The sequence below is a fragment of the Microcebus murinus genome, chromosome 14 (assembly GCF_040939455.1).
Source record: "Microcebus murinus isolate Inina chromosome 14, M.murinus_Inina_mat1.0, whole genome shotgun sequence".
NCBI lineage: Eukaryota > Metazoa > Chordata > Mammalia > Primates > Cheirogaleidae > Microcebus > Microcebus murinus.
Genome location: NC_134117.1, coordinates 36,065,478 through 36,079,222, shown reverse-complemented (window position 1 = coordinate 36,079,222; position 13,745 = coordinate 36,065,478). Strand labels below are relative to the sequence as shown.

General features: G+C 33.5%; 1 protein-coding gene across 3 annotated transcripts in view; it reads left to right on the top strand.

Moving 5' to 3' along the window:
- PTEN (phosphatase and tensin homolog) overlaps positions 1–13,745 on the top strand; it is a 100,534-nt gene that overhangs the window by 73,176 nt on the left and 13,613 nt on the right. For all 3 annotated transcript variants that reach the window (XM_012762897.2, XM_012762896.3, XM_076009996.1), the window contains one exon: positions 10,927–11,068. In XM_012762897.2, the coding sequence (XP_012618351.1) occupies positions 10,927–11,068 (142 nt within the window). The remainder of the gene's footprint in view (positions 1–10,926; positions 11,069–13,745) is intronic.

The window sequence follows — 13,745 nt, the reverse complement described above, 5'->3', positions numbered from 1 at the left end:
AGAGCAATCCGCCTGCCTCGGCCTCCCAGAGAGCTAGTATTATAGGCGTGAGCCACCATGCCCAACCCCGGCCAGTTTTTATGTTTTAATCTTAGATTTCAAAAATTTTGTTTACTAAATGTCCCCATATTGTAATCTAATGAAATTTTATTTCTTTATTGAAAACAAGCTGTAATTACTGTTTTAAAAATTTTCCTGGACATTAATTTTCCTGTACTAAACTACGTTGCTCTGATACACATTATTTAAGCCTGTTATTCCAATCCATAGATTCATAAATTGTAGAACTTTTATACCTTGAAGGATTGTAACAGTTACTTAATTCGAACCCATTCTAATGGATAAGACAGATCTGCAAATTTCAACCTGTCCTAAATCATATAATTTGTCAGTATAATAACTCAAAACACATCTTTAAACCTGAAACCCACTATTCTTTCTGCTGTACTATGTTCTATCCAAATTATTTTTCTTTGTTATTTTGATTCCCAAAGTGGAAATAAAAAAATAAACAGGAAAAAAAAAAGCAGTTGCTTTATAATGCACAAGGACCTTTCAGTTTCAAGTCAAAGAAACTCTAAGTAGTTTAAACAAAAGGAGACATTTATTGATTTGTATAATCTGAGAGCTCTGGCCTAGACCTAGAAGCTTAACAGCCAAGAATCTCTCTTTTTCTCTCTCTGTTCCTTTCCCTCCCTTTGTTCCTTTCCCTCCCTTTGTCTTCTCTCTTCTGTATATACTTTATTTTCAGACAAGCTTTCCAGGAGTAATGGCAAAGTATGGTTCTTAGTAGCTTCAGGTTTACATTCTATCTATCTTAGCAACTGCAATGGGAAGAGAGCTGTAATTTAAGCAAAAAGTTCGTGGGTTGAGTCCTGATTTCCCTGGATTGGGGAATATGCCCATTCCTGAACCAAACATCTGGCCAGGGAATAGAATTCTCTGAGTAGGGCATGTATCTGAAACAGAAGAGTAGGGTCTGACATCCCCAAGCACAGGATGAATAATAGCTTCCCAAAGAAAACTCAAGGAGGGGGAAGGATGCTGGTCAGAGAAAAAAAGTATCAATTGTCTGCTTAGCATTTACTCTCAAGGATTCTGTGGAGTGTGTACAACTATTTAATGTATAGTTATAATTAGTTTCATAGAACTGAAATATTGTAACACTTGGAGATTCTTTGTAGACAGGGAAAATAAGAGCTTAAAGAAATTCTGGCTTCATTCAAAAAGTTAGTGTCCATACTATTAGTAAAACCGAGGACACCCAAGTAAAAAAGTTTGAGATTCAGATTCACATTGACATCCAGATCCTGGTTTTGAGCAAGATAATTTGCAGTAGGACTGTTTTTTTACCTTTAAAATAGAGGTGATAATATCGATCTTGTAAAGTTATAGTTTATTTTTTATTTCAAAATATTAAGGAGATACAAGTGTTTTTGTTACATGGATACCTTTAATAATGCTTAAGTGGGGGCTTTTAGCATGTCTATCACCTAAATAGTGTTCATTGTACCCAATAGGTAGGTTTTTATCCCCCTCCACCTTTTACATGTTTTTGTGAGCATTAAGGATTTTTGTAGAATGTTGGCAAGTAGCTTATAATATATAGTAACTACTGTTATATGTTATAATTATAATAATAGTCATTCCTAAGAGCCATATTTCTTCCTTTGTTGAATTACTTTCCTATAATAATCTTACTGTGATCATCCTGAAGTGTAGATTTCCAAGCTTCAAGCAAACACTATTATGTTGAAACATCTTCTACATTATTTCTGAGTTTAGGAGTGCCAGTGAACACTTACTGAAATAGAAATTTGCTTTAACTGAGGAATCTAGTTTGTGAATTTGTGCTAGAAAAGATGATCTGAGAATACTGATGTACAGAATATGAACAAAACTGTACATATCTTGTGTTATGGTATTAAGGTAGTATTCTGTTCTGGTAGTATTATGACAGTATCTTATCTCTGAAAGATATAGGCTATACATTCAAGTCTCTGTTTTTAAGAAATTAATCATAAGAGATTTACATAAAACAATTCAAGTTTAAAAATAAATGGTTGATTAAAGATATATCAGGCAAATTTAAATTTCAAAAGCAGATTACAGGATCTCATTATCAGAGTAGCATTTAAAGCATAAAAAATGGATCACAAATGTCAGTTCATATTGACACAGGGTACATTCCATGTGAAGACTTAGCAGTTATGAGCTCATATATGTGTTAACCATAATGGCAAAATTCATTAAGCAAAACCTGGAAGAAATGAAAAATTGATAGAAAAGTAATGATAAGAATCTTTCATGTACTTCAAGAAAGCAAAAAGGAAGAAAATAAAGTCATGTGCGGCACAATGATGTTTAGGTCAATGTCAGACTGCATATACAATGGTGGTCCCATAAGATTATAATGAAGCTGAAAAATTCCTATCACCTAGTGACATGATTAGTTGTCATGACGTCATAGTACCACACATTACTCATGTGCTTGTGGTGATGTGGTGTAAACAAACTTGGGTTTGTTTGGCCAGTCATAAAAGAAAAGCAACTACAATTATGTGTAGTATATAATTCTTTTTTTTTTTTTTTTTTTTGAGACAGAGTCTCACTCTGTTGACCAGGCTAGAGTGCCCTGGTGTCAGTCTAGCTCACAGCAACCTCAAACTCCTAGGCTCAAGCAATCCTACTGCCTCAGCTTCCCCAGTAGCTGGGACTACAGGCATGCACCACCATGCCTGTATAATTTTTTCTATATTTATATTTTTATTTATCCACCCAATTTCTTTCTACTTTTTTTAGTAGAGACGGGGTCTTGGTCTTGCTCAGACTGGTCTCCAACTCCTAAGCTCAAACGATCCTCCCTCCTCGGCCTCCTAGAGTGCTAGGATTACAGGCGTGAGGCACCATGCCCAGCTATAGTATATAATTCTTGATAATGAGACTAAATGAATATGTTATTAGTTTACATATTTAGTATACCTTTTATTGTTATTTTAACATGTACTCATTCTACTTATTAAAAAAGTTAACTGTAAAACAGCCTCAGGCAGGTCCTTCAGTAGGTATTCCAGAAAGAAGTCGTGGTTGTCATAGGATATGACAGCTCCATGCATGTTATTGCCCCTGCAGACCTTCCAGTGGGACAAGATGTGGAGGTGGAAGAGAGTGATAATGATGATGCTGATCCTGTATAGGCCTAGTCTAACATGTGTGTTTGTGTCTTAGTTTTTAACAAAAAAAGTTTAAAAAGTTAAAAAAAAAATTAAAAATAGAAAAATCTGTATAGAAGGATAAAAATTTTTTTGTGAAAAAGTTACAGAAAGCTAAGTTTATCATTGAAGAAAGTAATATTTTAAAATAAATTTAGTGTAACCTAAGTGTACAGTTTTTATATAAAATGTACAGTGATGTACAGTAGTGTCCTAGGTCTTCAAATTCAGTCACCACTCACTCACTGAATTAACCAAAGCAACTTCCAGTCCTGTAAGCTCCATTCATGGAAAGTGCCTTATACAGGTGTACTGTTTTTTATATCCCTTTTACTGTATTTTTAATGTTCCTTTTCTATGTTTAGATACACAAATACTTACAATTATGTTATAGTCATCTACAGTATTCAGTATAGTACCGTGTTGTATAGATTTGAAGCCTAGAAGTAATAGGCTATACCATCTAGGTTTGTGTTAAGTACACTCTATGATATCCATACAATGAGGAAATCACCCAAAGACGTCATTCCTCCTAAGTGACATATAACTGTATACAGGTGATTTGAATAATATAATAAAATTAGCCCATAAACTATATTTCTTTTTTTCTGTCATTCACAAAACAGTTACCAAGATTAGTTATTCATTAGGTCAACTACCAAAAATACTCAACTTGTAAGGAGACGTATATAAGCCTCATTCCTTGATTACAGTTCTGTTGAACCATTCAACTATACAACTGTAATCACCTATATACAGTTATATGTCACTTAGGAGGAATGACATCTTTGGGTGATTTCCTCATTGCATGAATATCATAGAGTGTACTTAACACAAACATATATAGTGTCATATATAGGATTTTTTGTTGAAGTTCAGATTTATATGGAAATTTAAAAGCACTTTCTTAAATCATTTTTTATTTAAATATAAATTCATATTAGTATTGAGGATAATAAGTAGGGATTAGGCAAAAACATTAATGAATTAGGAAACAGTAAACTATTTGAACTAATAAATCCAAACACTGATTGTGTGAAAATACCAATCAAATCAGTACATCTTTTTAAAAGCCAATCAAGGAAAGAGGGAAAACGAAAATGAAATGTTAAATGAGAAAGGTAATAAAACTACCATGTAGAGGCAATGATAAAAATGATATTCAGGTCTATGCTAATCAATTCAAAAATTTCAATGGGAAACAGGTAATTTTCAGTAAAAATGTCGTCATAAATGATTAAAGATGCAATACAAAATCTGAATAGACATTCCAAGAATGAAAATGTCTAGTATCCCTCAAGAAGTACCTGGTTTGAATTGCATTTCAGGTGGCAGCTTATCAAACTTGGAAGCATCAAGTGATTATGTTATCTAAATTAGTTCAGGTGTTAGAAAATATGTAAAACTTCACAGGTGGCTGCTTGCATAGCCCTTATACCTTAATCTGATAAAAGATAACATATTTTAAAAAGAGAGGGGAAGCCAGAAACTACAATTAGGGGAAATTAAATACTTCAGTTTGGCCAAAAGTAAGAGTACATGTAAGGGAATTGTGAGAGGTAAGAGTGAAATACAAGGTTGGGGCTGTGTATTGATATTGTAATTGAATTATAGTGTTCTTTGGATAGAAACCAGGATATCATTTAACACTTCGGATTAATTTGTAATGGGATTAATCTTACACTTTTGTAAAATTAATCCAAGTGTGGTTGGTATAAAAGATTGGAGGATAGAAAAAGGTTGATAATCAGGCCAGGCACAGTGGGTCACACCTGTAAGCCTAGCACTTTGGGAGGCGGAGGTGGGTGGATCATCTGAGCTCAAGAGTTAGAGACCAGCCTGAGCAAGAGCAAGACCTCGTCTCTACTAAAATAGAAAGAAATTAGCTGGACAACTACATATATAGAAAAAATTATCCGGGCATGGTGGCACATGCCTTTAGTCCCAGCTACTCGGGAGGCTGAGGCAGTAGGATTGCTTGAGCTCAGGAGTTTGAGGTTGCTGTGAGCGAGTCTGATGCCACAGCACTCTAGCCTGGGCAACTGAGTGAGACTCTGTCTCAAAGGAAAAAAAAAAAAGAAAGATAAAAGTTGATAATCAGTTGGCTATCATAGTGTTGCAGGAAGAAACTGAAATAGGCTACAGAAAACGAGAATTGATATTTTGGATAGTATTTCAGAGTCAAAATCTGGATAGATATGTAGGAATCAAAGATGGGTATACTAGATGAACTTTATCTCTGGTTTATTTCCCATTTTGTGTGTATTCTTTGTGTATGCATGTATTCATATATGTCTACATGTGCCAGGTAATTATTAATAATATGCTGACTGTATCTTTTATTTCCACTCTGCTGCTTGGACCTTTGCCATAGTGCTGGGGTTTCCTCACTTCTCTTTTCTGTAACACCATGTATATCACTGCCATCTGTCAGCTCTGTGTCCTTCCTCTAGCAAAAAGAAGATGCCAGGATACTGTAGTGATTGAGTGGAAGCTCTGGAGTTTGGGTGCTAGGCTGAAATCTAGTTCCATTACTTACGAAGATATATGATGTTATGATGTGTTGTCATCAATAATACCACCTTATATGGCTTTATGAGTATTAAATTATATATTTCTAAAGACATTTAGAAAAATGCAAAGAACATAGTAAGAGCTCAATAAGCAGTGGTGGTGGTAGTTATTTCTAATAACTTGATTTTGGGCTTGGGTGCTGGAGAAAATAGTGAATATCATTGACAGAAATAAGAGAGCTTGGTCCATATAAGCAAGCTTCAGTTTTTGGATATGTATGTTTTAAGTATTTCTGAGATTTCTAGGTAGAAATTCCAGCTAAGTGTTGGAAATTCTATACTGGCAGTTGAGAATAAAGTCACATTGAGGGAGACAGGTTTCGAAGTTATTGTGTAAGATTGATATTAATAATTAAAACACTGGAATAGATGGGATTGACATAGAGAAGGGACAGAACTTTTGAGATATGCCTACATTTAGGGTCAAGAAGAGAAGAGACAGCCTATAAGGGTAGGAAGAAACTTTAGAGAGTAGGTCCTTGTGACAGAAGCAGGGAGTTTGAGAATGGCTGCCAAAATATCAGCCAGGATGGGACTAGAAAAACAGTAGGAAATTAGGTGTTAAGGAAGTGTTAATTACCACTAGGAAATCAGCCTCATGATAACTAGTTTTTCTAGATTAGGAGTAGAAGCTTCTACAGATTTTGCTGTTTATAGAGAGAAGGGATGATGGTTAGTTAGAGAAACAAGATCCAGGAAGAGCATGGGTTTTTTGGTCTTTAAATTGTTTACTAGTTTTGGATAAAGAATAAGGATTACCTGAGCATATTGTTAGTAGGAGACAGGTGGAGAGAATAATGGCCAATGCCAGAGAGAAGGTAATTAATAGGGCACGGGCCCAAAATGGAATCTTGTTGAACAAGAAGAGATACTTACTAAGTATGAAGAGATTTTAAGGTGGGAGAAGGGAATTTTGAGTGTTCATATTGGGTGACCTCAGGGTTCTCAGTAAATTATGAGCCACATTCATTGAGGATAATGTGTAGGTCAGGACAGAAAAAGAGGCGGGGTGACAGTATGCTGTAATCATTGTGGTCAGGAGTTTAATAAGTGAATACTAAAAGAAAGTTATTTAGTGGCACGGATTTGAAATTGGTGAAGCTGTGGAAAAGTGGGCTGGAAGGAATAGTAGGAGTAATACCACATATACTCCTGAGTTGTACCTCCTAGGCTGTGAACATAAAGGGAGTTGAAGAAAATGCCTGACTTTTGAGATGTTGGCCAGGAACATAGTGCTAAATCAACCAGAAGAATGCTAACTTTAGCTAACGTTAAAATGTGTTGAAAGTTATGTTTGAGGAAAAAAGGTTAAGAATATAATTGACCCTTGAACAATGTGGGGGTTAGGGGTGCCAACACCCCCATGCAGTTGAAAATCTTCATATAACTTTTGACTCCCCCAAAACTTAACTATTAATAGCCTACTGTTGACCAGAAGCCTTACCAATAACATAAACCATAAGGTAGCACGTACTTTGTATGTTACATGTATTATGTACTGTATTCTTACAATAAAGTAAGATAGAGAAAAGAACATGTTATTAAGAAAATCATAAGGAAGAGAAAAATATTAAATGCATTTATAGTACTGTACTGTACTTACTGATACCATAAGTTTCCATCATCTGTTTACAAAATGAATCATCTGTCTGAATTGGTGGGCAACCACAGCTGCTGACCTCAATCTACAGTGCATAGCAAGCAATTCAGCTTTTTCTTAGCACTTTTCTCTGCTTCTTGGGAGAGCTTCCAGCACCACTGGTGGCACTTCATGTGGGTCCCACGGTGTTATTCAAGATTTATAGTATTGCACTAAACATGGTAAAAAGTATGGGAGAACTGTGAGAAATTTCTTTTTACCGCAATATGCAATTTACTGGAGAGACGAACTGTTTACTTGGCGTAAGGCAGTGTTTTAAATGGATTCTTGCAATACTTGAGCTCACCACAGTAGCAATAGGAGATGGCTATGAAATTATTACAGGAGTAGAGTGTGTACTACAATTAATTTATGCAGTTAGGATTTAATACTGAATCTTCATGTTTACATTTCTCTCAACTGCAAATGGTGCCATGTCTGATCTGTGTGTGCATAAGGTTTGATAAATTTTAACTTTTTATAATAGATTTGTGTATATAGTAAATGATAAAATAGACTAATAATCAACATATATTTTTTCTTAATTTTGTTTATATTTCGAGGCTATAAGATTTATCTGCAAGTTTTTTCAAATTGTTGTAGATCTCCAAAAATTTTCAATATATTTATTGGGGGAGAAAACATGTATAAGTGGACCCATGCTGTTCAAACCCCTGTTGTTAAAGGAATTTTTTTCACAATTAGTGGAAAAGTAGAGTTACCTAACAGTAGAAAGTAGGACTGTGGTATATATAATATAGACCAGTTTAACTTAAAAGTTCTTGGCTAGAGAATAAAACTGGTTTTATTAGTCATAATTTAAATGGAAAATCTGAAAACATATTTTTGATCTCTAAGAGCTTAAAAGTTTAGCCCTTTTTTCATATTAATATGTATAAAATAGGTTTTTGAAGATTATAAAATTTTAATTTCTTAGATTTTAAAAAGATACCTATTTTAATTAAACCTTCATAATCAAAATGCTGTAGGTAAACTATGCACATAATCATAAATCATTGTTTCAGCGTATATATTGATGAATTATATTTGAAGTATGTTGTATTAACAGTGTAGACTTTTTACTCATTTTGTTTGAAATCTAGATTGCAGAGTATTAATTAAATTTGAGTGAATGTGCATCATGGTTCAGAGAGATGGGACTAGAGTGGGGAAGACACATTGAGTACTGTGGTACATACACACATGGGCCTTCCAACTTTTGTTAATCTGGGTATGTTGAATTTGAGATGCTGTCAAGCTAACAGGTAGATAAGAATTGCAAAGTTAAGAAATGGAAGCCTAATTATGTATAATTTTGATAGTAAAATAATGAAATTTTAAAATATGTTTTTCCATGTTTTCCTTTAAATTATCAGTAATTTTGGTTTGGCTGGTATTCACACACAAATTATTTACCCAATGTTGACAACTAGTAGATTCATGTGTTCTTTGTATGTTTGCCTAACCCTTTTTGGTGAGGATTAACTGAGTGTATAAACACCAACCTGCATTATAGATGAACTGCCAATCACTTGCTACTTGAGAAAACTCAAAGCTTTAAAAACCTTTTTATTATTGCACACAAACTTATGCCAAAAATGGAGATAAAGAGAAAAATATCCACTAAACCACAACAAATAATAATTTGACAACCTGGTTTTACAGAGTTGCATTGACTTAAAAATATGTTAAATTTATTTACTTTTTTGAGTAGATAATAAAGTCATAGGGTTAAAAAATTCATTGTTTAAAAAAATACCCTGCCTCACTCATCTTCCATCCATTTCCCCCACCCTACCTGCTTAGCAATTCTATATTCTGTCTTGATAAACATGAATGACAAGTTGTTTGCTGAAGTAGCATGGCATTAGTGAATAAATAATGGATTGTAATAAACCATTAAGTTTAAATATTTTTTAAACTTTAATGATAATTTTTAATGTAAATTTTTGTAACAGCTCTTCATAGTCATACTTTACCACTATTTCTTTAAGAAAAATGCAAAGAAATAAAATTCCAGCTATTCCAAAACTATACCTTAAATACAGGTAGAAAATGTAAAACTGTTAATTAGTATTTGTGTATCATTTTATAGTTTTAGCATGCTTTTGTGTAACTGCATTTGGTGTTTGATCCTCATAAAACTCTTAAAGAAGGAAGGGTATATATTATTGTCCTCATTTTCCTTAGGAAATGTACCAGTTTGTGTTTTGACTGTCAGCATTCATATCCTAATCTTCTGACTACAAAATGTATGGTCTTTGCAATATAGCCAAAATCTTAAATCGCTTATCATGATTTGAAATGGTTTATACTTATTGTAAACCATTTCTTTATATATATGTTTGTCTATCATAAAATCATGCTAATCCTTAAAAAAATGCTGAGAATATTACAGTGGATACCTACATACCTTCTATTCAACATACTTGTTTTGAAATTCACATAATTGTGATTTATACTTTTCATTAGGAGGAAGAAGGATATTTGTGTCCAGAATTTTTAACACATTGGGGAGTGTTAGATACCAGTAGTAACTTAAAGAAAAATATTGAACATTCTTTTCCCTCTTGAGTATACTTTAAAGTACAGTTTTCTGTAATCACTTCTGTTAGACTTCTTAATATTGTTTATTATTTGCCTTACATATCTAAGTTGAATTTTTCTTAAGTCATTTTGTGTCATAAAAAAAGAAGCCTTAGATAAACACCCTATTACATCATTTAGTCAGTGTCGTTAGCAAACACATCATTGCACGCATTTAATTTTTTTCTTTAGATAATTAACTCAAGTTTCCCTTTTAAATATCACATGAATTATGTATATTTTAAGGCTTCCATAATACTTGAATTTTCTAAGGCATTTTGTATGTCTCTGGTTTCTTTAACAAAGAGATATATGTAGCATAGGAGTACCTTTGTTAGTGGATTGTTGTATACATTTATGTCAACCACATACTCCTATTTTTGTTGTGCTCTAAGGCTAACATCACTTTTTGCTACTGCTGCTTCTGCCTCTTAAAGGCAGTATGCCTTTATCTAGTTTGCTGATTCTGATATGCTTTTCCCTGGAAAGTAAGTAATAAGCACGTTTGTGAGGAATTGTGTGTTTAGTAAGAGTTCATAAATCCTTGTGGACAGCCATAGGTATAAAGAGCCTAAGTGTAGTACAGAGAACTTTGACAGTTATTTAGGAAATGCAGTGGCCTTTGCTTATTGGGTTCATGGGTCAAAGCATTGTTGTGACCTTTGAATAAGTGGGATGTTATAATAATTGTATTTTAAGGAAGAAAAGTTACTCTGATATTGTCCTATGTATTGATGATGTTCTGATTTATTCTATTATTGAGCTAGATTTAAGTATTAGTCATTTAAAGTCAAATTTCTAATATATATATATATTCTTCAATGGCTATAACTCAGTTACTGTAGCAATTTAGTGAAATAACGATAATGAAACTTTTCTTTTGAATGTGGCTTCTCTTTTTTTTCCTCTTCACCAGGGAGTAACTATTCCCAGTCAGAGGCGCTATGTGTATTATTATAGCTACCTGCTAAAGAATCATCTGGATTATAGACCAGTGGCACTGTTGTTTCACAAGATGATGTTTGAAACTATTCCAATGTTCAGTGGCGGAACTTGCAGTAAGTGTTCTAAATTCTCACTCTTCTATGTATTGGAATACTTTTCTTACCATATCTAGAAGTTTACGTAAAAATCTAGAATGAAATTTACCAGGACAGTGTATTTGTGCAGGAGAGTATATTTCTGAAGTATTTGAACTAATTGATGAGCTCCATTGTTCAACTCATTGGGCTAAGGAAGCCAAGAGCAATAGATTTTAATGTTGAAGCCATATTATATTTGTCAAAGAAGTATTCTGTGCTTCATCTACTATATGCAGACTAAATTCTGACCTGATGACTAAAAAAACCTATCTCATCAGAGGTCTAGCATGAGATTAGCAGTGGAATTCATCAGCTTACTGGTCTTGTTCCCTAATATCTTGGGAAGACTAGATATTGATGAAAGTTGTGACAGGGCAATGAAAAGTAAAGGAAGAAGTGATAAGACATGGCAGCAGGCTGAAATATAATGAGTGAAGAATGGGATTGAGTCAAAGTGTGTGGGGTGTTAGAGAGAAGCTGGATTAAGAGCTGTGTTCCAGTCCTAGATTAATGTGCTGTGTAACCCTGGGCACGTCATCTGCCTTTTTTTAAATTTTGCTTATTAATAAAATGAAGAGACTTTGAAATATGGAACTTCCTGGATAAGTACTAAATATAGATCATGTCATTGATGTCTGCTTCTAATTATTTCTCTCTGGCCTAACCTCTATAATTATATTAGCAGTTTATCTAGAAACAAAGTTATATACAATATATTATATATACTATAAACAAATAGTTATATAATATAAACAAAAGTCTATTATTAGCTTATCTAGAAACTATAAAATTATTTCTGAAAATTTTAATGAAGAGACAACTTCATTATATCTTTTAATACTTCTAATAATAATTCAGTGATATTTTACAATTTGCTAAGTGGTTTTAGTTTTCAACTTTCAGTTTTGCTTCTTGAAAATGTTTATGTAATTAAAAAATTTTCTATCCCCAAATTAATTTCTGTGAATAAAATTGATTTCTTTATGTTGTTTATCTTTGTCAGATAGATGTGATCACCACCAACAGATCTTTCCTGTATTCTTAGAGGGAGGGAACTTTATCAAAGACCACAGATTTACCAATACAGCATTTAACACATTGACTGCCCCACAAAAAAGGGAGAAACATTTCCTTGGGACCACAGTGTTTTATTATGAAAATAGAGTAAAAACTTCAAGTGTAATTTAAACATAAGTAGAAAAATGAAATTTATTGACTTCATCTAATCCATGTTTTTACAATTAAATTGTCAATATTAATTGTAACTATAAGAACATTAACAAGTAAGGTTTGACATATGCTTCTCGTGGCAGTTAATGTGTTAAAGGCTTCTAAGGAATCTCATTGATGCTGAGTGCAAGGCACTGGGCTGTTAGAGGTATTTGACATAGGAATTTCACAGATTCCTGGAGAAGGGAAAAGGAAGAAAAGACTTATCTTCTTCCTATAGTGTAGGTATGAGTTTTAGAGCCAAAAGAAAGGTATAAAATATTATGGAGATAATAAGAGAGAACATTCAGTTCAGTAATCTTAACTAAAACAATTTTTTCACATTGGCCTCTCTAGCAAAAATCTCTTGTCAGTTCTGCTCTGCCTGTCTACATTTAAATTCTGTTTATTTTTTTCTTTTGTTCTCACATTATTACATTAGAACTTCCAGTCTCAAAATTATTGACTACTAAAATCTTTTCAATCTTTGCTAATTTTCTAGTTCCCTCTTTCTGTTCTGTGATTTAATACTATGTAGTGAAACTGTATTATAATATAAGTAATATGTAGTTAAATGAGAGATTGTGTGAGTAATTTATAAATGCTATATTGAGAAAAGAAAGTTTTGACAAGAGTTGTCAAACAGTTTCATGAAGGAAGTCCACCAGCTCTTTATTGAACATTGGAGAAAGCATATAGTTTAGATTGTCATTAAAACTGAAAGAAGTATTACAGGCAATGGGACATATCTTGAATTGAAGCACAACAGACGGAAATGAGCTGGGTAAGAAATATAGTGACAGAGAATAGAATAGGAATGGAATGTGGGACTTAATGTTAGAGGATCCTGAATGGGGATGACAGACTGGCTTTGATAAATACTACAGTATCATGGTAATGCTAGAGGCTTAAACCATGTTTTAAGGACAGTTGTGTATAAAGTTGTGATTGTAAGAGGAAAAAAATAGTGGCAAGGAAACTGGTGCTGTGGCTGGCCTTACACCAGATGTCCTAAGGCAGTCAAATGGGATTTGGTTAGTTTTTCTGTTGTCATTTATGTCCAAAGATTTTGTCAAAGTGTTCATCCTGCTCACATGAATGATTCACAGAAAGGAGAAGCAAGAAAAGTAAATCTGAGACTTAGAGAAATGAATGTTGATATTTTCGTTTTAAACATGTTTTAAATAAGCTGAAAGAGAGCTATTTGTGTGAAGATACTCAGTGTGAATAGTTGGAAATATAGGTTCGAATCTAGGTGAGAGATATCTGGTATTTTGGGTAACATCAAGAGAGTAGTTAAGCCTTTCATAAAAATATGTATGGACTTAGGGGATGGGAAGGCTTGAAGGAAAGCAGAGGGTGAGGACTGAGATAGGAGGAATGGCAGCTTGGGTTCAGGAAGAAGAAGAGGAATTAGTAAAGAAAACAAAACAAGTGGTGAAAA